The following is a 24,066-nucleotide window of genomic DNA, read 5'->3' as shown; positions in this document are numbered from 1 at the left end:
CCACACATTTAATGTCAGCCATCCGCAGTGACCTGCTTGAGGCTTGGGCAGAATCAGCTGAGCAGTTCTTTAATGAAAGAACCCACATTTCACTCTAACGCGGAGTGGGGACGGGGGGGGGGGGGGGGGGGGGGGCGCGAGAACTCCCAACACACCAGGGGGGTGCGGGGGGTGGTGGGGGGGCAGTCCAGCTCTCCGACTCAGCTGGTCAACATTGTAAGACAGGAGGCGCGTGCTCCAACACGGGCCTGTGCCCTGATCCTGCTGGCTGCAGTTCCTCATACAGCGGTGCACAGCTTTGAGGTTACCTCGCTGTCCTAATGTGGGCCGAGGCCCAATCTCCATGGGTCGGGGTCCCGGGGGTCCCTGCTGCATCTGCACCATTTCCTGCTGCTGACGCTCGTGTTCCAGTAACGCTGCAGCCTGCGAGAGAAACAGAGACAGGTTAAAGCGAGCAGCAGCATAAAGGGATTGTACGGGTCATCGGTTTGAAACTGTAAACCCTGAAGCAGACTCCACAGCCCATTCCCACCTGTGGTTTCAAGGCAGACACATCCCCAACACCCCCATTACTGAGAGAGATGGACATCCTCCCACACCCCCACACACACGCGCCCCCACACTCACACACACAGCAGCATTCTATTCCCAAAGAGCTGAAGGACATACAAGGGGACACGACTAGCAAACTTTCAAGCCCTTCCCAGAACATTACCCTTTTCTGTTGCTCGAGGAGCTCCTGATCTTTTATCTGTTCATCAAATATCCGCTCACCGCCCTGAAGGAGGAGGAGGAAGAACAGGTCACATATGTAACACTGCCTCTGGATGCTGTGCTGTGATCAAACGGAGCAGCGCTCAGTGTTAAACCCTCTGACTGCAGATCTGTTCTTCACCCAGAAGCAGCGTGTGTCTGCCCTTTGCTCCCCAACCTTTGTGCCCATTTGGACCTGTGCGGTTAATCACCCAGGTTGGGTAGGTCCACGACCTGTTGGGGAGAGAGTCACAGCCAACCCTGTCCCTGGCCTCACCCAGTACCCACAGGATAGTGAACCCTGGCAGATCTCCCATTTTAACTCAGGAGCACCATGGCCCATCCTTCGTTGGCACAGCTCAATATCCCTCTCAGTGAAGGCACCTTCGTTCACACACACTGCAGTGGCTCACTCAAAACTGGGGTGGTGGGGGGGGGGAAAACTAGCGTTAGGAAATAAATTCCCGTCTTACAAGGGATTCCCACATCGTAAATTCTGGTGTGGGAAAGCACACGGGAACAAAAGAACAGAAACATCTGAACAGCAAAAGGATGAAAGGACGGGGAAACATTACAGTGGACTGCTGAAGAGCCAGCCCAGATCTGATGGGCTGAAGAGCCTCCTTATGTGCTGATCCTTTACTGATAAGCCCAGTGACAGTGCTGCACAGCAGAGCTGGCTTTATTCCTAATCTGTAAGGACCTATTGATCAGCGTGGTACCCAAACGTACCAGGTCCCACCTCAAACCACCCTGCGAACCCCCCTCCCCTCACCCACTGGCTGAAAAACTTTTACCTGCTTTGCCCGCTCCTCCTGCTGGATCAGAATGGCCGCCTGCTGCTGTGCCAGCTTCAGACGCTCCTCCTCGGAGAGGGTAGAGGGGTCCACTGCCGGCATGTGTAGGCGCGGGCCCATCCCCGGCGGGGCAACCCCCATGGGGAAGCCCATCTGCATTCCTGGAGGAGGGGGCATGCGCGGCACTCCCATTGCACGTGGGGGCATCTGCATCCCAGGCACCTGGCAAGCGGAAAACGACAAGTTAAAACGGGCACATAGACTGGCTGGGGGGGGGGGGGGAGGTGCTGCAGAAATTTACTTTCACAAAAAAAAAACTGACCCAAATATCACTCAGAAAGTGACAACTGAATATCAGAGCACAACAGTCTAAACAAGGTGATCACTGACTGCTGACCCCGGGATTCCTCAACTCCGGACTATTTATACAGGATCGGCAGTGAACGGGCAACATTCCAAGCCATGAACGGATGGTGTCTTTAGGAAAGGAAGGCCAGCATCTCACATTTACAAGACGTATCTCGCAGGGACATGGCAATCTCCGTGGGTGAGAGGTGGGGTCACAGAGAGGTTTTCCAGATTTCTCAATGCTATTGCCTGTGGGGCATCTATTTGTCCCTCTCAGGAGATTACAGAAGAGGTAGGAAGCAACTGATGGTGATGCTCCAGGTATTGCGGTGCGCAGCAGCTTCAGGGAGACCACGTGCCAAGTTAAGACGTTCTTCCCCAAGCATTAACTCGCTCAGAGCCGAATGGCCTGGGGCGGCACAGCCTAGGTGGGCCGAAGGGCCTGTTTCAGTGCTGTATCTCTCTATGACTATGACTCTATGGCCTGGGGCTCTACACTTCAAGCGGTTGCTTTGATTGCAGTCAAACCATTAGCGGTTTTACATTTGAAATCTGCCAGGAACAGGAGAGGGTGTTTGAAGAACTAGTGTAGGTTGGGATTGGGGTTGGAGATTCAAACAGATTGACCTCTGTTTCTGAATGATAGGGACCACATTCCTGTCTCTACACTGACCCCCATCACCAATGAGATGTCCTCTAACCTTCCCCCAATCAGGACACTCTGCCTCGCACACTATCCATAGTCGGCAGGATCCTTGCACCCATGCAAGTGCTGCTCTCTGTAGACACCCACAAGGAGTTCAGAAACCAATGTCTTGGGTAACTCTCCCTCTGAATTTCTCAACGGGCATGCAGGCTCTGCTCACTTGTTCCAGCAAAGTTAGGCCCCAGCTGGAGAATTGAGTCCAATTCCAGGCCCCGTACTTTCAGAAGGATATCAAGGCCTTGGCGAGGGTGCGGAGGAGATTTACTGGAATAGTCCCAGGGATGAGGGACTTCAGTTAATGTGGAGAGACTGGGAGAAGCTGGGATTGTTCTCCTTAGAGCAGAGAAGGTTAAGGGGGAGATTTAATCGAGACGTTGAAATTCATAAAGGGTTTTGATGGAGTAAATAAGGAGAAACTGTTTCCGGTGGCAGGAGGGTCGGTAACCAGAGAGACACAGATTGAAGAGAATTGGTAAAAGAACCAGAGGGGGAGATGAGGAGAATTTTTTTTACACAGTGAGTTGTTGTGATCTGGAACGCGCTGCCTGAAAGGGCGGTGGAAGCAGATTCAATAGTAACTTTCAAAAGGGGAACTGGATAAATACTTGAAAAGGAGAAATTTACAGGGCTGTGGGGGAAAGAGCGGGGTGGGGTGGGGGGGGTGGGGGGGAGTGGGACCGATTGGAGAGATCTTTCAGAAAGATTTTTTTATAGGCACAATGGGCTGAGAGATTCTATGGGTGAGATGGGGTTGTTGTGGTGTCGGTAGAATGGAGCCTGACCCTGTCCTCACCACCAATCCTCACATATTGTACAATCATCACTGGACAGTGGTCAGAAGCAGGACCCAGGCTCATTCCCCACACTCCCCCCACTATCAGGGTGCTGGGGTCTATTGCAGCCACAACCTGACTGAGACGGACATGCTGAATTTTCCGATAGTAAACAATGCAGGGGCCAGTTGCCCAGATCAGTGAGACAAACCCTGGAACATTGCCTTTCCCCCCTCCTTCACCATTCTGAAAGGCTCACGCAGGCTCTCTCTCTCTGTCATGTCATGGGGTTTGACAGGCAGTGATCAGCAGTTGACGACCTCTTTCCCCAATGCAGGGGCTCACACAACTTCCATTAGTCAGTCACACAGGGGCTGCTTTACTTCAAAACTCTCCATTCTCTACCCTGCTTTCCCCCCCCACCCCCTGTCCACTCGCAACGCAGCTCAGCTTACCTGCCCTAGCAGCGGTGGCATCGGGTGCCCCTTGTCCATGTCATCGTTCCGCAGAGGTCGGGTCAGGACAACTCCATTCTGCAAACACAAGAGGCAGAGTCCAGGTGGTGAGGTACAAGTCACAGACCTGCCATTAGACAGCTCACAGGCTCAATAAACAGACCCGTACAACTGTAATCGTCATCGAGCTAAAGGCTAGCATTGAACAGGAAAACATCCCAATGTTTCAGCAAGGAAACAAGTGATCAGGAGCACCATCAACCTCGAGTGAGTAAGGTAACTTACGCTAATAAACACACGCAGAGAGATCATTAACTGGAGTACAAGAGGAACACTCCAAATAGCGTGCACCAAATCTGCAGGGAAACGGCAGAGATGTGCAAAACTATAACGTGGTGATATTGGGAGACTTCAAACACCCAAATATCAATTGGGATGTTAGGGAAGGGGGGAGGGGAATTCCTGAAATGTGTTCAGGAGAAGGTTCTTCACCAGTATGTTCTCAGTCCAACTAGAAAAGAGGCTGGGGAATGAAGTGGACCAAGTGTCTGTGGGACAGCACTTGGTTAAGAGGTTTAGATTAGCAATGGAGAAGAGCAAGGAACAATCTACAGTAGAACTTCTAAATTAGAAGAGGGCTAACTTCAATGGGATCAGAGGGGATCTACTGAAGGTAAAATGGAACCAAAGATTGACAGGAAAAACTCATGAAACAATGGGTGATTTTTAAGGAGATATTTCAAGCTCAGGCTAGGTACATTACAAGGCGAAAGATAAGGGAACCAAAGCCAGGGCTCCATGGATGTCGAGGGAGATAGAGAATATAGAGAAACAAAAAAAGATGTTATATGATGCATGTCAGGTGAATATTTCAAGTGAGAACCAGGCCAAATAAAGTAAGTTTGAGAGGGGCAAATGAGGAAAATATGACTGGCAGAGAGAGAATATGAGAACAGAATGGCAGTTAACATACCAGCATGTAAATAGAAAACGGGTAGTAGGAGGTGGAGTGGGGTCTATTATGGACAAAGAGGGCAATATATGCTTAGAGGCCCAGGGCATGGCTGGAATACTTAAAGAGTACTTAGTACTGGTGTTTACTAAGGAAGATGATGCTGACAAAATATCGGTAGAAGTGGAGATGGTAGAGGTAATGGATGGGGTGAAAATTGATAGGCAGGATGTACTTGAAAGGCTGGCTATGCTTAGAATGGATAAGTTGCCTTGTCCGGATGGCTTAAATCCCAGGTTTCTAAAGGAAGTGGGACTGGAGATAGCGGAAGGGCTTTCCATAAATCTTCTAATCTTCCCTGGATACGGGGGAGGTGCTAGAGGATCAGAGAGTGGCAAATGTGACTCCCTTATTCAAGAAGGGGTGGAAGGACAGTGTTTACACTGTCACAGGCTGGGCAGTTTGACATCAGTGGTGGGTAAAGTTTTAGAAACAATAATCAGGGGGAAAAAAAATCAGCTGGCACTTGGAGAGGTCTGAGTTAATTCGAGAGAGCCAGCAGATCTGTAAAAAGCAGATTGTGCTTGACCAATTTAATAGACTTTTTTGATGAAGTAACAGAGAAAGTTGATAAAGGGTAAGTAATAGATGTTGTCTATATGGATTTTAAGAAATCCTTTGACAAAGTAACACATAAAATGCCCATTAACAAAATTGAGGTTCACGGAACATAGCAAATAGGAGCAGGAGACCATTCAGCCCCTTGAGCCTGCTGCTATTCAACTGGATCATGGCTGATCATCCACCTCAACACCATTTTCCTGCACTATCCCATATTCCTCAATATCTTTAATATCTAGAAATCTATCCATCTCTGTCTTGAAGATACTCAATGACAGCCTTCACAGCCCTCTGGCGTAGAAAATTCCACAGATTCACCACCCTCTGAGTGAAGAAATTCCTCCTCATCTCAGTCCTAAATGGCCTGTCCCTTATTCTGAGACTGTGACCCCTGGTTCTAGACTCCCCAGATAGGGGAAACATCCTTCCTGCATCCAACCCGTTGAGCCCTGTAAGAATTTTATATGCTTCAATGAGATTATGGAATAGGAGAATCAGTATCCAATTGGATAAAAAAATTGGCTTAAGACAGAAAGCAGCGAGTCGTGGTAAATGTTTGTTTTTCAGACTGGAGCATGGCAACAGTGGTGTTCCCCAAGATTCAGTGCTGGGACCACTGCTTTTTTTGATATAATTTTGATATTGGAATACAGAGTAAAATTTCAAAATTTGCCAATGATACCAAACCTGGAGATGTGGCAGACAGTGAGCATGATACCAAATGACTGCAACAGGACATAGATAGGCTGGCAGAATGGGCAGCCAAGTGGCAGATGAAATTTAATACAGAGAAATGTGAGGTGATACGTTTTAGCAAAAGGGATGGAGAGGGAATATAGACAAAATGGTACAGTTCTCAAGAATGTGCAGGGACAGAGGGACCTGAGGTTCATGTGCACAGATCTTTGAAAGTGGCTGGACATATTGAGAGAGTAGTTAGCAAAGCATCTAGGATCTTGGGCTTCATATATATTGAGTAAAAAAGCAGGAAGGTTACGATGAACTTTTATAATGCTCTGATTCAACCACAACTAGAGGATTGTGTCCAGTTCTGGTAATCACACTTTTGGAAATGTGAGTGACAGTCCTTGAGAGGGTGCAGAGGAGATTTACCAGAATGGTTCCAGGGATGAGGGATTTTAGCAGCAAGGTTAGGTTGGAGAAGCTGGGGTTGTTCTCCTTGAGGACTGTAAAAAAACAGAAAATGCTGGAAAGGCTCAGGTCTGGCAGCGGCTGTGGATAGAGAAACAGAGTTAACGTTTCAGATCGATGACCCTTCATCAGAACCTTTCTATTTCTAATTTCGGTATCCGCTGTCTTTAACTTTTGAGATTGAAGGGAGATCTGATCGAGGTGTACAAGATCATGACAGGTTTAGATTAGGTAGACAAAGAAAAGCTGTTCCCATTAGCTGATGGTACAAGGACTAGGAGACACAGATTGAAGGTTTTGGATAGAGATGCAGTGGTGACGTGAGGATGACCTGGAACTCGCTGCCTATGAGGGTGGTCGAATGGGAGACAATGAATGATCTGAAAAGGAAACTGGACGGGAACTTGAGGGAAATAAACTCGTAGGGCCGAGGGGATAGAGTGGGGGGGAATGGGACTGATTGGATTGTTCTACAGAGAGCTAGTATGGACTCAATGGGCCAAATGGCCGCCTTCTGACCTGTAATGACTATGACTTAGGAAGATAAGATGTTAATAAACTCCTCCTCAAAAGGTTCCAAGAACAGATATGTCAGGAAGTCTTGTTTGGGAGAAGTTTCTTTGACGCATGTTTATATAAATAGACAGCTGTCGAAGGATCCAAGAACAGATCAATCAGGAGGTCTTACCTGTGACAAAACAGCATTGTGTTCCGCAGCTCAAAAGATCGAGAAACTGAAAGGCAACACCTTGTCTGGTACACAGTGAACACTTACACTCTATATAAAGAAAGTCTGTTCTGTCTAGTCCACCAACACGTCTTACACTGTCACTGTTAACCACAAGACGAAGGACTAATGGTTGATTCACACGAGGCTGTGGATCAATTGCAGCTTTCACAGAATTACACAGAATTCACAACACGGAAACAGGCCATTCAGCCCATCTGCTGGGGTTCCTGCTCCACACAAGCCTCCTCCCACCCTTCTCCATCTCAGCCTATCCTTCTATTCCTGTGTTTATCCAGTTTCCCCTTAAATGTATCGATACTATTCTCCTCAACCACTCCCTGTGGTAGTGAGTTCCACATTCTCCCCACTCTCTGTGAATAGAAGTTTCTCCTGAATTCCCCATTGGATTTATCAGTGAGTCTCTGATATTGATGGCTCCTAGCTCTGGTCTCGCCTGCACGAATATCTTCTCTACATCGACCCTATTGACCAGTTCTCCACACCAGGGCTGCTAACAGAGAGGGAATGACTGGATTCACCAGCTCTGGGTCAGGGTGTTCAGAGTGGGGCTGATGTTAACAGTGAGCTGCAGTCAGTGCGGCAAAGAGCTCACTGGCTCCTTGAAAATGTGGCTCCACTCACCTGCAAACTGTAGTTCTGTAGCCGTTCAATGAGTTCTTCTCGGCCACCTTTAAAAACAGAAGATGCCTATTTATTACAATACACAGAAACAGGCCATTCGGCCCAACTGCTCCATGCCTCCTCCTGCCTTACTTCATTTCAACCTATGCAGATGTCCTCCCTTCCCTTCTCCTTCAGGTACTTATCCAGCTTCCTCTGAAATGCATCAATATCGGCACTCAGTTACAGTGCTGCAATCTGGAACATTCACAGGGAACAGTGACTAACATTTCCACTGTCTCATCTGCATCTTACAGGTTGTGGGAGCCCATGGAACCCTCCCACTGTGTCGGACTAACCCTCCCTCTACTTGGAAGCAGTGGTCATGTCACAGTCTATATCAGCCTGCAGAATCCCTTCAATCCGTCACGCTCACCCTCAAGGGAAGCGTGTAAAGATACAAAACGCAATAGTGCGACTACGCTACTCTGCAGGACCTCTGACATGTTTCCCTACGTTGTGTGACAAACTGCCAGGCACACATTCTGCCTCAGCAAGTGGGAAAGTAGAGAGTTTAGATTTCATTACTTAACATGGACTGTGGGAATTTACAGAGCAGAAGAGCAGTGGCAAGGTAAAAAGGGAAGGGGGGAAGTTTCAAATAACATTTTGGCTACAACTTTCAAACGGAACCTGCTGGAAACAGACAGTAGGAGCTGTAAAAAAAAAACACCGAATTGCTTCAGGTGATCACTGATCAGAAAGCACCCAAAACCTTCACCTGTCTCATTCCAGATAATCCTGGATCTGTAATGTAACTCCAGGAGTGCAGTGATTTTCAAATCTTAATAAAGAAAAAAGGAACAAAAGTGTCCAGGTGCAGATCAGCTATGATCCAATTAAACAGCGGGACAGGCTCGAGGGGCTGAATGGCCTCCTCCTGTTCCTGCTGTCACTGGAAGGAAAGCAAAGCTGAAATGCTCACAGAAATAAATGGTTAGATTGAGTTGCACAGGCAGCCCAACGATTGAGGGGCAGGGTCACAGACAGCGGCTGAGCTGGGACACAGCGAAGAAGAACTACATTTATATAGCGCCTCATCACATTTTTGGAACATACCAAACCCACTTCACATTCAAATCATTTTTTGAACTGTCGTCATTGTTATACAGGGATAAACCTGGTAGTCTGGATTAAAGCTCCAGGGGACAAGAGTTCAAATCCCACTGTGGTATCTGGGGGGATTTAAATTCAATTAATGAATAAATCGGGAATAGAAAATTTGTCTCAGTAATGGTGACCATGAAATTCCTGGATTGTTGTAAAAACCCATCTGGTTCACTAATGTCCTTTAAGGAAGGAAATCTGCCGTCCTTACCTGGTCTGGTCTACACATGACTCCAGACCCAGTGTGGTTGACTCTTAACTGCCCTCCGAAATGGCCTTGCAAGACAACCAGTGGTATTTTTTTTAAAAAGGCAGCTCATCCTCACCTTCTCAAGGGGCAATAAATGCTAGCTTTGCCAGCAATGCGCAGATCCCATGAATTAAATTTTTTTTTATAAAAAAGCCCCTTTGTGCACAGTGAATGTTTGAGTAGTGAGAGTTGAGGAACACTGGGGAGAACTGCCCTGCTCTTCCAATGATGCCACTAGAGCTGTTATACTCAGCTGAAAGGGCAGGCGCAGGAAGCGCGGGCTAACATGTCATCCACAAGACGAGGGCACCTCCAACAATGCAGCACTCCCTCAGTATCGCACTGAGGTGTCAGCCTGGATCAAGTCCTAGAACAGGACTCAAACACATCACCTTCGGACCTGGCCGTTCTCTTAAAGGGCTACAAATCCCTATTGGAAGCCAGGTGATGGCAGCTGGGCCAGATGAAATGTAGCCCAGGCTGTGCAAGGAAGTCAGGGAGGAAATAGTGAGGGGTCTGACCATCATTTTCCAGCCCTCACTGGATACCGGTGTGGTGCCAGAGAATTGCTAAGGTTGTATCTGTGTTTAAAAAGGGAGTGAGGGATAGACAGTAATTACAGGCCAGTCAGTCTAACATACATTAATGATTTGAACATAAACGCAGGGGGCATGATCAAGAAATTTGCAGACGACACAAAGATTGGCCGTGTGGTAGCGAGTGAGGAGGATAGTTGTAGGCTGCAGGAAGATATTGATGGTCTGGTCAGATGGGCAGAAAAGTGACAAATGGAATTCAACCTGGAGAAGTGTGAGGTGATGCATTTGGGGAGGTTAAACAAGGCAAAGGAATACACGATTAATGGGAAAATACTGAGAAGTGTAGAGGAAGTGAGGGACCTTGGAGTGAATGTCCACAGATCCCTGAAGGTAGCAGGACAGGTCGATAAGGTGGTTAAGAAAGCAAATGGAATCCTTTCCTTTATTAGCCGAGGTGTAGAATATAAGAGCAGGGAGATTATGCTGGAACTGGAAAAATCATTGGTTAGGCCACAACTTGAGTACTGTGTGCAGTTCTGGTCACCTCATTACAGAAAGGATGTAATTGCACTAGAGAGGGTACAGAGGAGATTTACGAGGATGTTGCCAGGACTGGAAAAATGCAGCTATGAGGAAAGATTGGATAGGCTGGGGTTGTTCTCCTTGGAACAGAGAAGGCTGAGGGGCGATCTGATTCAAATGTACAAAATTGTGAGGGGCCTGGATAGAGTGGAGGTGAAGGGTCGATTCACCTTAGCAGAGAGGTCAGTGACGAGGGGGCAGGGATTTAAAGTGATTGGTAGAAAAATTAGAGGGGAGATGAGGAAAAACCTTTTCACCCAGAGGGTGGTGGGGGGTCTGGAACTCACTGCCTGAAAGGGTAGTTGAGGCAGAGACCCTCAACTCATTCAAAAGGAGTCTGGATATGCACCTCAAGTGCCGTAATCTGCAGGGCTACGGACCAAATGCTGGAAGGTGGGTCGTTTTTCAGCCAGCACAGACACGATGGGCCAAGTGGCCTCTTTCTGTGCCCTAAACTTTCTCTGGCAGCTGCTGGTAAATTACAGGCTACACATCAGGAACACATACGACCAAAAGAAAAAGAAAATCACTGATTTTAACGACTCACATCTGGTCAAAAGCATCAATTACTGGAATCAAACAATATTTATAACAATAAAACATTTACCCATTCATTTTAAATCAAATTTGGGGCTTATCTCATGATAAATTAATTATAGAAGTTTTAACTCAATAAATTATATAAAAATTATATTGTATTCAGTAATTTATTAATGGGTCAGGAAATTTTAAATATGAAGGAATTATTTAATTAATTAAATTGTTAATTTAATGAAAATCTCTCAATTAAATAACAATGATTAAACTTATTTTGCTGTTAAGTTAATAAATTAAATTTCAAATGAATTGTTTTCCAAAATGCTGTACGGGCCCAGGTCCTGCTGGGTTTATTGGCAGCGCCATGCCCCTAATCCTTCTCCCCCGCCTCCAGTCGCCGTAGCCCGGGGTCCAGTGGGACCCGAGCCCGAGGCTTCAGCCGCCGCTAGGCCCGGGCCAGGAGGAGAGGCCGGGTCGCTGTGACCACTACCTTGCGCGGAGAAGCCGATCTCGTTGAGCTTGGCCTGCAGCTCCTGGACGCTCCAGCTGCCGAGCTCCGGCACATCCACCCCCGGCGGCGCGTCCGCCATCTCACTCTCCACCACCAGCAAATGTCGTTGCCGTCTCAATCAAACTTGATCAAACCATGTCCCGCCTACCCGCCACTTAATTGGCTCATCCCTGCCGATGACGCCAACGACCTCAATATTCTTCCTTTCAATTGGTCAGAACGCCATCAATCATCGAGGACGCCGCGCCCCCTCCGCCTCCCTCCCTCCCTCCCTCCCTCCTCACCAGCAAGTTCGGTTGTTCCCGGTGGCTGTCAATCACCGGCCGCACGGCAATGCGCTTGCGCACCGGCGCGCCGAGAGGCCGCCGGGATCTGGTGTTTCCGTCGCCGACTACAATTCCCAGAATGCAATCCGCGCCCTCCTCCAGCGGGTCAAAATACAAACTCTTTCTCGAATTAAAAACAAATCGTTTTCCAGATGTCCATCGACCGTCAGAACGCTTGCCTCTGACCATTAAATGGGTTCAATCTTTTATTTCCATAGTTTTTTAAAATTGTTGCTACTCAACCTTTGACCTAAAATGGCGGCGCCCTTGCTGGTGGCCACAGCATGAAGTCTGTTTGTCCAAAAGCTCAGGATTTGTTTTAACTGTGAGTCTCTGAGGGGGTTTGTGAGACAAAGTCTGGCCTTTCAGGATTATGTAGATGCCCAGGAATGTTTCCAGTCTTTCTGCACCCAGCCTTTATCTCAATTTAGCTTTATCTCTGTGTCTTTTTGTTTTGTAACCTGTAGGCTGGTTGTAGTTTTTCTTGTATTTCTTGTCTTGGTTTGTCACTTATATGTGTACAGTCTTTAATTGATGCACACAGGTGTTGTCTTCAGATGCAATTCAGTCCTCATGTTGGCATCATGCACTCTCTGGATGTTTCTCACCTCTCTGTTTACAATCTAACTATCTGAGTAATCTGGTTACGCAGGATTACACACCCTTAAACGACTGAGGCTGCGATACTTGTACTGGTGAAAGCTCGAATTCAGAAAGGAAGAGAGAACTTGTATTTCTCCGGTGCTATCCGCCACCTCGACACGTCCCAAACTGCATTACAGCCAATAAGGAGGTTAGGTTCAACTTGGATAGAACACTGGTACGGTCTCAACTATTGTGTCCAGTTCTGGGCGCCACACCTGAGGAAAGATGTGAAGACATTGGAGAGAGTGTAGAAAAGATTCACGAGAAAGGTTCCAGGGATATTCAGTTACGTGGATAGATTGGAGAAGTTGGTTTCCTCGGAGAAGCGTAAGGTTGAGAGTTGATTTGATCGAGGAATTCAAAATCATGAGGGGTCTGGACAGAGTAGAAAGAGAGAAACTGTTCCCATTCGTGGAGGGATCGAGAACAAGAGGACACAGATTTAATGTGATTGGCAAAAGAAGCAATGGAGACATGAGGAATAAATTTTTCACACAGCGAGTGTTTAGGATCTGGAATGCACTGTCTGAGAGTGTGGTGGAGGCAGGTTCAGTGAGTGTTTAGGATCTGGAATGCACTGTCTGAGAGTGTGGTGGAGGCAGGTTCAGTGAGTGTTTAGGATCTGGAATGCACTGTCTGAGAGTGTGGTGGAGGCAGGTTCAGTGTGTGTTTAGGATCTGGAATGCATTGTCTGAGAGTGCGGTGGAGGCAGGTTCAGTGAGTGTTTAGGATTTGGAATGCACTGTCTGAGAGTGCGGTGGAGGCAGGTTCAATCGAGGCATTCAAGAGGGAATTAGATTATTACCTGAAAAGGAAGAATGTGCAGGGTTATGGGGAGAAGGTGGGAGAGTGGGGCTAGGTAAATTGCTCCTTGGCAGACACAGTGGGCTGAATGGCCTCTTCCTGTGCTGTAACAATTCTGTGATTCTGTTTTCAGTCCCCAGACGCAAGATGTCCAAACTCTCCAGAGCCACGAGAGCTGTGAAGAAGGTGGACCCTGGAGGTGTGATTCGAGCCATTGTGCGTTCTGGTCAGGCAACCCCAGGGCCCCCACTCGGCCCAACTCTTGGTCAGGTAAGGACCCCTTCGTCAGGCAGTAAAAACACTTCACAGCCAATGAACTACCTTTGAAGTGGAGTCACTGTTATAATGTAGGAAATGCGGCAGCCAATGTGTACACAGCAAGATCCCACAAACATCATTCAGATAGTGACCAGATGGTTGAGTCCAGAACTAGAGGGAACTGTTTTAAAATTAGGGCTCACCCTTTTAAGACAGAGATGAGGAGAAATTTTTTTCTATCGGAGGGTTGTGTGACTTTAGAACTCTGCCTGAGAAGATGGTGGGGGTGGAGTCATTGAATAATTTTAAGGCGGAGGTGGATAGATCTGTTAGGCAAGGGAATCAAAGGCTATTGGGGATAATGGGAGTGTGGAATTCGAGACAGAAACAGATCAACCATGATCTTGAATGGCAGAACAGGCAAGAGGGGCCGAATGGCATACTTCTCCTAATTCATATGTAGATTATCTTTTTTTTTAAGTGATATTAGTTGAGGGATAAATATTGGCCCCAGGACACCGGGGAGAACTCCCCTGCTCTTCTTCCAATAGTGGCTATGGGACCTCGGTTTATTGTCTGATCTGAAAGACAGCACCTCCGACAGTGCGGCGCTCCCTCAGTACTGACCCTCCGACAGTGCGTCGCTCCCTCAGTACTGACCCTCCGACAGTGCGTCGCTCCCTCAGTACTGACCCTCCGACAGTGCGGTGCTCCCTCAGTACTGACTCTCCGACAGTGCGGCGCTCCCTCAGTACTGACCCTCCGACAGTGCGGCGCTCCCTCAGTACTGACCCTCCGACAGTGCGGCGCTCCCTCAGTACTGACCCTCCGACAGTGCGGCACTCCCTCAGTACTGACCCTCCGACAGTGCGGCACTCCCTCAGTACTGACCCTCCGACAGTGCGGCACTCCCTCAGTACTGACCCTCCGACAGTGCGGCACTCCCTCAGTACTGACCCTCCGACAGTGCGTCGCTCCCTCAGTACTGACCCTCCGACAGTGCGTCGCTCCCTCAGTACTGACCCTCCGACAGTGCGTCGCTCCCTCAGTACTGACCCTCCGACAGTGCGGCACTCTCTCAGTACTGACCCTCCGACAGTGCGGCACTCTCTCAGTACTGACCCTCCGACAGTGCGGCACTCTCTCAGTACTGACCCTCCGACAGTGCGGCACTCCCTCAGTACTGACCCTCCGACAGTGCGGCACTCCCTCAGTACTGACCCTCCGACAGTGCAGCACTCCCTCAGTACTGACCCTCCGACAGTGCAGCACTCTCTCAGTAGTGACCCTCCGACGGTGCGGCGCTCCCTCGGTCTCTGGAGTGCGACTCAAACTCTCAACCTCCTGACAGAGGTCAGCATGTTACCCTCTGGGCCATGGCTGACACTTACAGCTTCAGCAGAAATAGTGTCCCTTGTTCCCTGCTGCATCCTCTCGCCACACCCTCCACCTATACTTCCCCTCTCATTGTCTGTCCTTTCCTCACTACAGCGGGGGATTCCCATTGCTCAGTTCTGTAAGGAGTTCAATGAGAGGACGAAGGACATCAAGGAGGGGATTCCATTACCCATCAGGATCTTTGTCAATGTAAGTTTGGAATGAATGGGCCGGAAATCGCAGTCAGATTAACAAAGAGTGAGTGTGAGGTATTTGTTTCACTGCTGTTGGATGAGGAAGTAATGTTGTCCCCAGGACCCATCTCTGGCTGAGAGCTCAGTTAGCCTGCTCTCGCCTGGTACTGAGTCGCACACAGGAAAGACCAGGCCTCCAGCCCCGGCCATTGATGTAACAACAATCAGTCTTGTGCCCCTGTGGAGGGGAGAACAGCAGCACAGCAACTCCTGTTTGCTGTCCAGTGACCCACTCCCCACCCGACTGTGAACTGGAAGGGGCTCCCAAAAAGCCTCCAAAATTGACATGTCTAAAAATAGCCACTTGTGGAATCCGCTTCTCTCACTGGGAGAGGGGGGTTGTTTTTATGGTTTAAACTATGATTCTCTGAGCCATTCTGACTGGTGCCTGAGGCACAGCTGAGGCCTGGCAGTTGAGGTGTGCTTGGCAAAGAGCTCAGAGTCTCTGGCCTGTCTAACTCTGTCTCTGTTCCAGCCTGACCGTACCTATGAGCTGAAAATCAACCTGCCCACAGTGTCTTACTTCCTCAAGTCAGCAGCTGGAATCGAGAAGGGAGCTGGAAGGACTGGTGAGTGAACACTGGGGAGGGGAATAAAAACAGAAAATGCTGGCAATACTCAGCAGGTCTGGCAGCATCTGTGGAGAGAGAAACAGAGTTAATGTTTCCGGTTGATCATCCTTCATCGATGAAAGGTCATTGACCTGAAATGTTAACTCTGTTTTTCTCTCTATCCAAAGATGCTGCCAGACCTGCTGAGAATTTCCAGCATTTTCTGTTTTTGTTTCAGATTTCCAGCATCTGCAATATTTTGCTTTTGTACTGGGGAGGGGAACACAGGGAGGTTATTGGACTGCAGTGGGGATGCAGGAGTTCAGGCCATTTTTAAACCCCCCCCCCCCCCCCCCACCCCCCGAACCACTCGATTAGATTCCAGTTTGTAACTCACTCCCGGGTATCTGTTATTCTATATATAAACCACCCGAACCCCTCGATTAGATTCCAGTCTGTAACTCACTCCCGGGTATCTGTTATTCTATATATAAACACCCCCAAACCCTCGATTAGATTCCAGTCTGTAACTCACTCCCGGGTATCTGTTATTCTATATATAAACCACCCGAACCCCTCGATTAGATTCCAGTCTGTAACTCACTCCCGGGTATCTGTTATTCTATATATAAACCACCCGAACCCCTCGATTAGATTCCAGTCTGTAACTCACTCCCGGGTATCTGTTATTCTATATATAAACCACCCGAACCCCTCGATTAGATTCCAGTCTGTAACTCACTCCCGGGTATCTGTTATTCTATATATAAACCACCCGAACCCCTCGATTAGATTCCAGTCTGTAACACACTCCCGGGTATCTGTTATTCTATATATAAACCACCCGAACCCCTCGATTAGATTCCAGTCTGTAACTCACTCCCGGGTATCTGTTATTCTATATATAAACCACCCGAACCCCTCGATTAGATTCCAGTCTGTAACACACTCCCGGGTATCTGTTATTCTATATATAAACCACCCGAACCCCTCGATTAGATTCCAGTCTGTAACTCACTCCCGGGTATCTGTTATTCTATATATAAACCACCCGAACCCCTCGATTAGATTCCAGTCTGTAACTCACTCCCGGGTATCTGTTATTCTATATATAAACCACCCGAACCCCTCGATTAGATTCCAGTCTGTAACTCACTCCCGGGTATCTGTTATTCTATATATAAACCACCCGAACCCCTCGATTAGATTCCAGTCTGTAACTCACTCCCGGGTATCTGTTATTCTATATATAAACCACCCGAACCCCTCGATTAGATTCCAGTCTGTAACTCACTCCCGGGTATCTGTTATTCTATATATAAACCACCCGAACCCCTCGATTAGATTCCAGTCTGTAACTCACTCCCGGGTATCTGTTATTCCATATATAAACCCCCCGAACCCCTCGATTAGATTCCAGTCTGTAACTCACTCCCGGGTATTTGTTATTTTCGATATAAACCCCCCGAACCCCTCAATGATGTTCACCGCAGCCACCATTCCGCAGGAGTCTGTTTTACTGATGGTTTTCCCTCTGTTCAGGTCACGAGGTGGCAGGGATGGTGACGGTTAAACATATTTACGAGATCGCCAAGGTGAAGTCACAGGATGAGAGTTTCAGCCAGCAGGACATGTCACTGGCAAACGTCTGCAAGAGTTTGATTGGCTGCGCTCAGTCCCTCGGGATCAAGGTGGTTCGAGAGTAAGTCTGTGCCCCGTGGTTACCCTCCCATTGTCTCCCGTCCTTTCCTGTGGGCTGTGACTGCGTGGGGAGTGAGTAGGGATCGGGCAGCTTGTTGGGGACATGTTTGCACCCTAATTCCCGTCCAGTGACTCCGTTTCCCGCAACCTGGTGGAAAGGGAGCGGGTGCGTCAGGACTGGGTGTCTTTCGTGATGCAGCCCACAGTCGACCAGTCCCCTGTTGACACTCGCTGCCCTGTTTGAGGGTGGGGTTCTCGTACGTAAACAATGGGCACTGCGGAAGGGTTGGGTTGTGGGGGGGTTGCGTGGTGAGGGGGCTGGGGAGATGTTTGCCTGTGCCTCAGTGCAAGGAGCAGCTTCGGAGGGTCTGGCTGGGTTTATGCCTCCCTTTCTAACTGTTTTAATGCCCCCTCCCTCTCTGCAGCGCCTCAGCCCAGGACTACGCCAAGTTTCGGGAGGAGAGGGAGGAGCAGCTGAGGACCGAGGCAGCCTCGCTAGAAGCAGCAAGCAGCAAGAAAAAATAGTCACGCGGTGCAGCACCGCTCCATTTTAACCACACCAGGGCTTGGGAGGAGAAAGAAACTGCAATCTCTGCTCTCCCGAATCCTCCCTCCCCTCCTCCCCTTCGCTCCCCAAATCCTCCCTTCCCCCCCCCCTCCTCCCCTTCACTCCCCGATTCATCCCTCCTGTCTCTCCCTCTCCCCTTCTTCCACCTCTATCAGTATCTCTCTGTCCCTCGGGCTAACTTCCTCTGGTGATGGTCTGCCAGGGATTTGTTTCCGAAGCTGATTCTGCTCCCTTGCTGCCCCCAAAACCACATGCTGTTGGGCCGGGCTCGGGGTGTGGGTTCTGAGTGGGGGCGAGTCCCCAGTGTTCAGAGTATGGAGGGGGGGGTGGGGGATCCCGGGGTTCACAGTGTTGTGGCGGTGGGGGGAGGTGGTCCCTGGGTCACAGTGTGGGGGAGTCCCCAGGGTCAGTCAGATGGTGCTCTGTCTGTGTTTTATTGTCTGTATTATATCTCCTGCAACAATTAAACGATGAAACCTGTTGCTCGTCTGTGGTTCCGATATCAATGTTACAAATAGCCTCAGCTGCTTTGGCACTGAATGAGCTGAGCGCAACCCTCAAAGGGTTAAGTCCAGACAGGCAGCACTTCACTGTGTCACCAGCAGAGGTCGGGCTTGTTCACCGGCGAGCAGCTTGATGTTTCTGTCAAAGGGGGTGAGTTCCAAGCACAGGCCAGGGGAAGCAGCAGGGTGCCCCCTGCTCAGTGTGTGTGTGTGTGTGTGTGTGTGTGTGTGTATATGTGTGGGGCTCAGTACCACCCCCTGGTGAATTGCGTAACTCAGCACAGGCTGGAGACAGAGCGCAGGCCTTTTCTGCTCTGGATCGGGATGGGGCGTTGGGGGCTGATGAGTGGAGGGTTGGGGGGGGTGGGAGGTTGAGAGTTGCTGGGTTAGGAGAGAGGAAGAGATGTCAGTACCTGAAATGGTCCCTCCTCTTGGGGAATGTGCATCTAGGCAGCGGGAACAGGCTAAGCTGTGATGCCACTCACAGTCGAATATCCTGCCTGGGGTCATAGACGGCGAACAGGCTGCCTGGTGCTGAAATGCCACGGGGTGGCTGGCGCCCATGGAACTCATAGCCAGGCACCCCCTTCCTCCCTGCCCTCACCCAGGCCAGAGTGTGCACCTTCGGTGTTGGTGCTCAACCAGGAGGGGCATCGCAAGGCTGTTGGTGACAGACCTCAGAGAGTGTCGCTGGAAGATGATCCTGAGAGTTCAGGCTGTGATCAGTGGGAGAGTCTGGGCCGCATTAAATCCACAGTCTAGCTTGACAGAGACTGCGATCAATTCGAGCTTTACTGGAAATACAAACGTAGAAACAGAGAGAATCGATAAGCTAATTGTTTAACAGTCAGAGGTTAGCAAGTAAAAGCCCAGCCTTTTCTCTATCTCCTGATTAATGCATCGATCACCCCTGCCACCCTCTCCTAAAAAAAAATAATGCTTGGAGAGCTGAGCCGACACGGGGTTTCCTCACTATCTCAGAGTCTGGATTTGGGGTCGGTAAGATATTCGACTGCAGACTGCATCACAGTATCCTGCAATATTCACACTTAAGTTCCAGCAAAGGCTCACGAGGCAATGAACAGGCAGGTGAACCCTGGCTGATTTCTCCATCAGCAGCGAACCCCCCCCGCACCGCCTCCACATCCACCCACCTCCATCACCCACTCCCCAATGTGGGGAACTAAATTCAATTGTAGCCCCCGCACAACCCATCCAGATCAACAAACTCAGCCCAAGCTGAGAATAGAAGCTGGGTCCCTGATATTCTGTGTCTGTAAAAACGGCACACTCTGCTTCACAATTAGTTTTATTTTACATTCCCTACTCTGCTAAAATGCAGTGACGTTAGCAAAGGATGTCAGGCAGGCATCAGTGGGAGCACACTCACTCTGAGTCAGAGGTTTTGGGCTGTGGGAGTTCCACTCCAGGCCCAAATAACGAGGCTGACATCACAGACCCAGTACTGAGGGAGCGCCGCACTGTCGGAGGGTCAGTACTGAGGGAGCGCCGCACTGTCGGAGGGTCAGTACTGAGGGAGCGCCGCACTGTCGGAGGGTCAGTACTGAGGGAGCGCCGCCCTGTCGGAGGGTCAGTACTGAGGGAGCGCCGCACTGTCGGAGGGTCAGTACTGAGGGAGCGCCGCACTGTCGGAGGATCAGTACTGAGAAAGCGCCGCCCTTTCGGAGGGTCAGTACTGACTGTGCACTGCACTGTTTTTTCTTAATTCATTCATGGGATGTGGGCGTCACAGGCCGGGCCAGCATTTATTGCCCATTCCTAATTGCCCTTGAGAAGGTGGTGGTGAGCTGCCTTCTTGAACCGCTGCAGTCCATGTGGGGTAGGTACACCCACAGTGCTGTTGGGAAGGGAGTTCCAGGATTTTGACCCAGTGACAGTGAAGGAACGGTGATATAGTTCCAAGTCAGGATGGTGTGTGACTTGGAGGGGAACTTGCAGGTGGTGGTGTTCCCATGTATTTGCTGCCCTTGTCCTTCTAGTTGGTAGAGGTCGTGGGTTTGGAAGGTGCTGTCTAAGGAGCCTTGGTGCATTGCTGCAGTGCATCTTGTAGATGGTACACACTGCTGCCACTGTGCGTTGGTGGTGGAGGGAGTGAATGTTTGTAGATGGAGTGTCAATCAAGCGGGCTGCTTTGTCCTGGATGGTGTCGAGCTTCTTGAGTGTTGTTGGAGCTGCACCCATCCAGGCAAGTGGAGAGTATTCCATCACAATCCTGACTTGTGCCTTGTAGATGGTGGACAGGCTTTGGGGAGTCAGGAGGTGAGTTACTCACCTCAGGATTCCTAGCCTCTGACCTGCTGTTGTAGCCACGGTATTTATATGGCTACTCCAGTTCAGTTTCTGATCAATGGTAGCCCCTAGGATGTTGATAGTGGGGGATTCAGTGATGATAATGCTGTTGAATGTCAAGGGGAGATGGTTAGATTCTCTCTTGTTGGAGATGGTCATTGCCTGGCACATGTGTGGGGCAAATGTTACTTGCCACTTATCAGTCCAAGCCTGGATATTGTCCAGGTCTTGCTGCATTTCTACACGGACTGCTTCAATATCTGAGGAGTCACAAATGGTGCTGAACATTGTGCAATCATCAGTGAACATCCCCACTTCTGACCTTGTGATTGAAGGAAGATCATTGATGAAGCAGCTGAAGATGGTTGGGCCGAGGACATTACCCTGAGGAACTCCTACAGTGATGTCCTGGAGCTCAGATGATTGACCTCCAACAACCACAACCATCTTCCTTTGCGCTAGGTATGACTCCAACCAGCGGAGAGTTTTCCCCCTGATTCCCATTAACCTCAGTTTTGCTAGGGCTCCTTGATGCCATACTCAGTCAAATGCTGCCTTGATGTCAAGGGCAGTCACTCTCACCTTAGCTCTTGAGTTCAGCTCTTTTGTCCATGTTTGAACCAAGGCTGTAATGAGGTCAGGAGCTGAGTGGCCCTGGCGAAACCCAAACTGAGCATCACAGAGCAGGTTATTGCTAAGCAAGTGCCGCTTGATGGCACTGTTGATGACATCTTCCATCACTTTACTGATGATTGAGAGTAGGCTGATGGGGCGGTAATTGGCCGGGTTGGACTTGTCCTGATTTTTGTGTACAGGACACACCTGGGCAATTTTCCACATTGCAGGGTAGATGCCAGTGTTGTAGCTGTACTGGAACAGCTTGGCTAGGGGCGCGGCAAGTTCTGTAGCACAGGTCTTCAGTACTATTGCCGGAATATTGTCAGGGCCCATAGCCTTTGCAGTATCCAGAGCCTTCAGTCGTTTCTTGATATCACGTGGAGTGAATCGAATTGGCTGAAGTTTGGCATCTGTGATGCTGGAGACTTCAGGAGGAGGCCGAGATGGATCATCAACTCGGCACTTCTGGCTGAAGATTGTTGCAAATGCTTCAGCCTTATCTTTCGCACCGATGTGCTGGGCTCCCCCATCATTGAGGATGGGGATATTTGTGGAGCCACCTCCTCCAGTTAGTTGTTTAATTGTCCACCACCATTCACGGCTGGATGTGGCAGGACTGCAGAACTTAGATCTGATCCGTTGGTTCTGTGATCGCTTAGCTCTGTCTATCACATGCTGCTTATGCTGTTTGGCATGCAAGTAGTCCTGGGTTGTAGCTTCACCAGGTTGACACCTCATTTTGAGGTATACCTGGTGCTGCTCCTGGCATGCCCTCCTGCACTCTTCATTGAACCAGGGTTGGTCTCCTGGCTTGATGGTAATGGTAGAGTGGGGGATATGCCGGGCCATGAGGTTACAGATTGTGGTTGAGTACAATTCTGCTGCTGCTGATGGCCCACAGCGCCTCATGGATGCCCAGTTTTGCATTGCTAGATCCGTTTGAAATCTATCCCATTTAGCACGGTGATAGTGCCACACAACACGATGGACGGTATCCTCAATGTGAAGGCAGGACTTCATCTCCACAAGGACTGTGCGGTGGTCACTCCGACCAATACTGTCATGGACAGATGCATCCACGGCAGGCAGATTGGTGAGAACGAGGTCAAGTATGTTTTTCCCTCTTGTTGGTTCCCCCACCACCTACCACAGACCCAGTCTAGCAGCTATGTCCTTTAGGACTCGGCCAACTCGGTCAGCAGTGGTGCTACCGAGCCACTCTTGGTGATGGACATTGAAGTCCCCCACCCAGAGTACATTCTGTGCCCTTTCCACCCTCAGTGCTTCCTCCAAGTGCTGTTCGACATGGTGGAGTACTGAATCATCAGCTGAGGGAGGGCGGTGGGTGGTAATCAGCAGGATGTTTCCTTGTCCATGTTTGACCTGATGCCACGAGACTTCATGGGGTCCGGAGTCGATGTTGAGGACTCCCAGGGCAACTCCCTCCCGACTGTCTACCACTGTGCCACCACCTCTGCTAGGTCTGTCATGCCGGTGGGACTGGACATACTGTCGGAGGGTCAGTACTGAGGGAGTGCTGCACTGTCGGAGGGTCAGTACTGAGGGAGTGCTGCACTGTCGGAGGGTCAGTACTGAGGGAGTGCCGCACTGTCGGAGGGTCAGTACTGAGGGAGTGCTGCACTGTCGGAGGGTCAGTACTGAGGGAGTGCCGGACTGTCGGAGGGTCAGTACTGAGGGAGTGCCGCACTGTCGGAGGGTCAGTACTGAGGGAGTGCTGCACTGTCGGAGGGTCAGTACTGAGGGAGTGCTGCACTGTCGGAGGGTCAGTACTGAGGGAGTGCCGCACTGTCGGAGGGTCAGTACTGAGGGAGTGCTGCACTGTCGGAGGGTCAGTACTGAGGGAGTGCCGGACTGTCGGAGGGTCAGTACTGAGGGAGTGCCGCACTGTCGGAGGGTCAGTACTGAGGGAGTGCTGCACTGTCAGAGGTGCCGTCTTTCAGATGAGACATTAAACCGAGGCCCCCGTCTGCCCTCTCGGGTGGGTGTAAAAGATCCCACGGCCACTATTGGAAGAAGAGCAGGGGAGTTCTCCCCGGTGTCCTGGGGCCAATATTTATCCCTCAACCAACATCAGTAAAAAACAGATGATCCGGGTCATTATCACATTGCTGTTTGCGGGATCTTGCTGTGCTGCCGCATTTCCTACATTACAACAGTGACCACACTTCAGAAAGTACCTTATTGATTGTAAAGCATTTGGGACGTCCGGAGATAGTGAAAGATAAGGCAGAAATGGGAGTCTTTCTTTGGAGAGAGAGTGAAAGAGAGAAATAATCGTTTGAATGTAGATGTGAAATGCACTCTTTAATATAAATATTTTGCATTACATTGAGTTCCACAAGACCTTAAGAACGTACACACAAAAACACAGTTTCACAATGTACGTTTCCTGAGTTTATCAAAAAATGCTTGCATTTGTTAATAAATATACATTAATATATATGTACAAACATATATAATCTTTCTGTGAGGAAATATAAGTTAAACAGGATTCAATCCTTATACTTGGCCGTAGAGAGTTCTACGTTATCGGCGATGACACGTGAATAATACATTCAGAATGTGTCATTTGTACAGTAATCATATCGAAAAGTAGTTATCCGTCTCTTACTTACGATTTGGTTGGTCACTACAAG

At 49.4% G+C, this 24,066-nt stretch overlaps 2 protein-coding genes across 4 annotated transcripts in view; one reads left to right on the top strand and one right to left on the bottom strand.

The window, feature by feature from the left end:
- The window catches only part of sf3b2 (splicing factor 3b, subunit 2), a 39,862-nt gene extending 28,251 nt beyond the window's left edge, over positions 1-11,611 (bottom strand). The window contains exons 1-6 of one of the 2 annotated variants that reach the window (XM_068021498.1): positions 11,474-11,611; positions 7,930-7,976; positions 3,833-3,910; positions 1,551-1,772; positions 716-778; positions 309-423 (exon numbers count right to left, since the gene is read on the bottom strand). In XM_068021498.1, coding sequence (XP_067877599.1) covers positions 309-423; positions 716-778; positions 1,551-1,772; positions 3,833-3,910; positions 7,930-7,976; positions 11,474-11,573 — 625 coding nt within the window. In that variant the 5' untranslated portion in view covers positions 11,574-11,611. The remainder of the gene's footprint in view (positions 1-308; positions 424-715; positions 779-1,550; positions 1,773-3,832; positions 3,911-7,929; positions 7,977-11,473) is intronic. The other variant, XM_068021499.1, reaches the window with a different exon arrangement.
- Positions 11,612-12,038: 427 nt separating this feature from the next.
- mrpl11 (mitochondrial ribosomal protein L11) lies at positions 12,039-18,316 on the top strand. Of its 2 annotated transcripts, XM_068021798.1 has the most exons (7): positions 12,055-12,145; positions 12,473-12,613; positions 13,403-13,539; positions 15,019-15,114; positions 15,634-15,727; positions 17,252-17,411; positions 17,836-18,316. In XM_068021798.1, exons 3-7 carry the CDS (start codon positions 13,417-13,419, stop codon positions 17,933-17,935), a joined length of 573 nt encoding a protein of 190 aa, XP_067877899.1. In that variant the 5' UTR covers positions 12,055-12,145; positions 12,473-12,613; positions 13,403-13,416; the 3' UTR covers positions 17,936-18,316. The 2 variants fall into 2 exon arrangements, with proteins under 2 accessions (XP_067877898.1, XP_067877899.1); XM_068021797.1 differs by lacking the exon at positions 12,473-12,613 and having other exon boundaries at positions 12,039-12,145.
- Positions 18,317-24,066: the final 5,750 nt, after the last annotated feature.

Source organism: Heterodontus francisci, chromosome 44 (assembly GCF_036365525.1).
Source record: "Heterodontus francisci isolate sHetFra1 chromosome 44, sHetFra1.hap1, whole genome shotgun sequence".
Taxonomy (NCBI): domain Eukaryota; kingdom Metazoa; phylum Chordata; class Chondrichthyes; order Heterodontiformes; family Heterodontidae; genus Heterodontus; species Heterodontus francisci.
This window is presented reverse-complemented; position numbering and strand designations above follow the sequence as displayed.

What these genes read in the sequence shown, in the direction of transcription:
- mrpl11 (XM_068021797.1), top strand. Translation starts at nt 13,417, where the DNA reads ATGTCCAAACTCTCCAGAGCCACGAGAGCTGTGAAGAAGGTGGACCCT. An exon ending in TCGGCCCAACTCTTGGTCAG is followed by an intron (nt 13,540 to 15,018) that starts GTAAGGACCCCT and finishes TCCTCACTACAG; the next exon opens with CGGGGGATTCCCATTGCTCA. An exon ending in GAAGGGAGCTGGAAGGACTG is followed by an intron (nt 15,728 to 17,251) that starts GTGAGTGAACAC and finishes CCCTCTGTTCAG; the next exon opens with GTCACGAGGTGGCAGGGATG.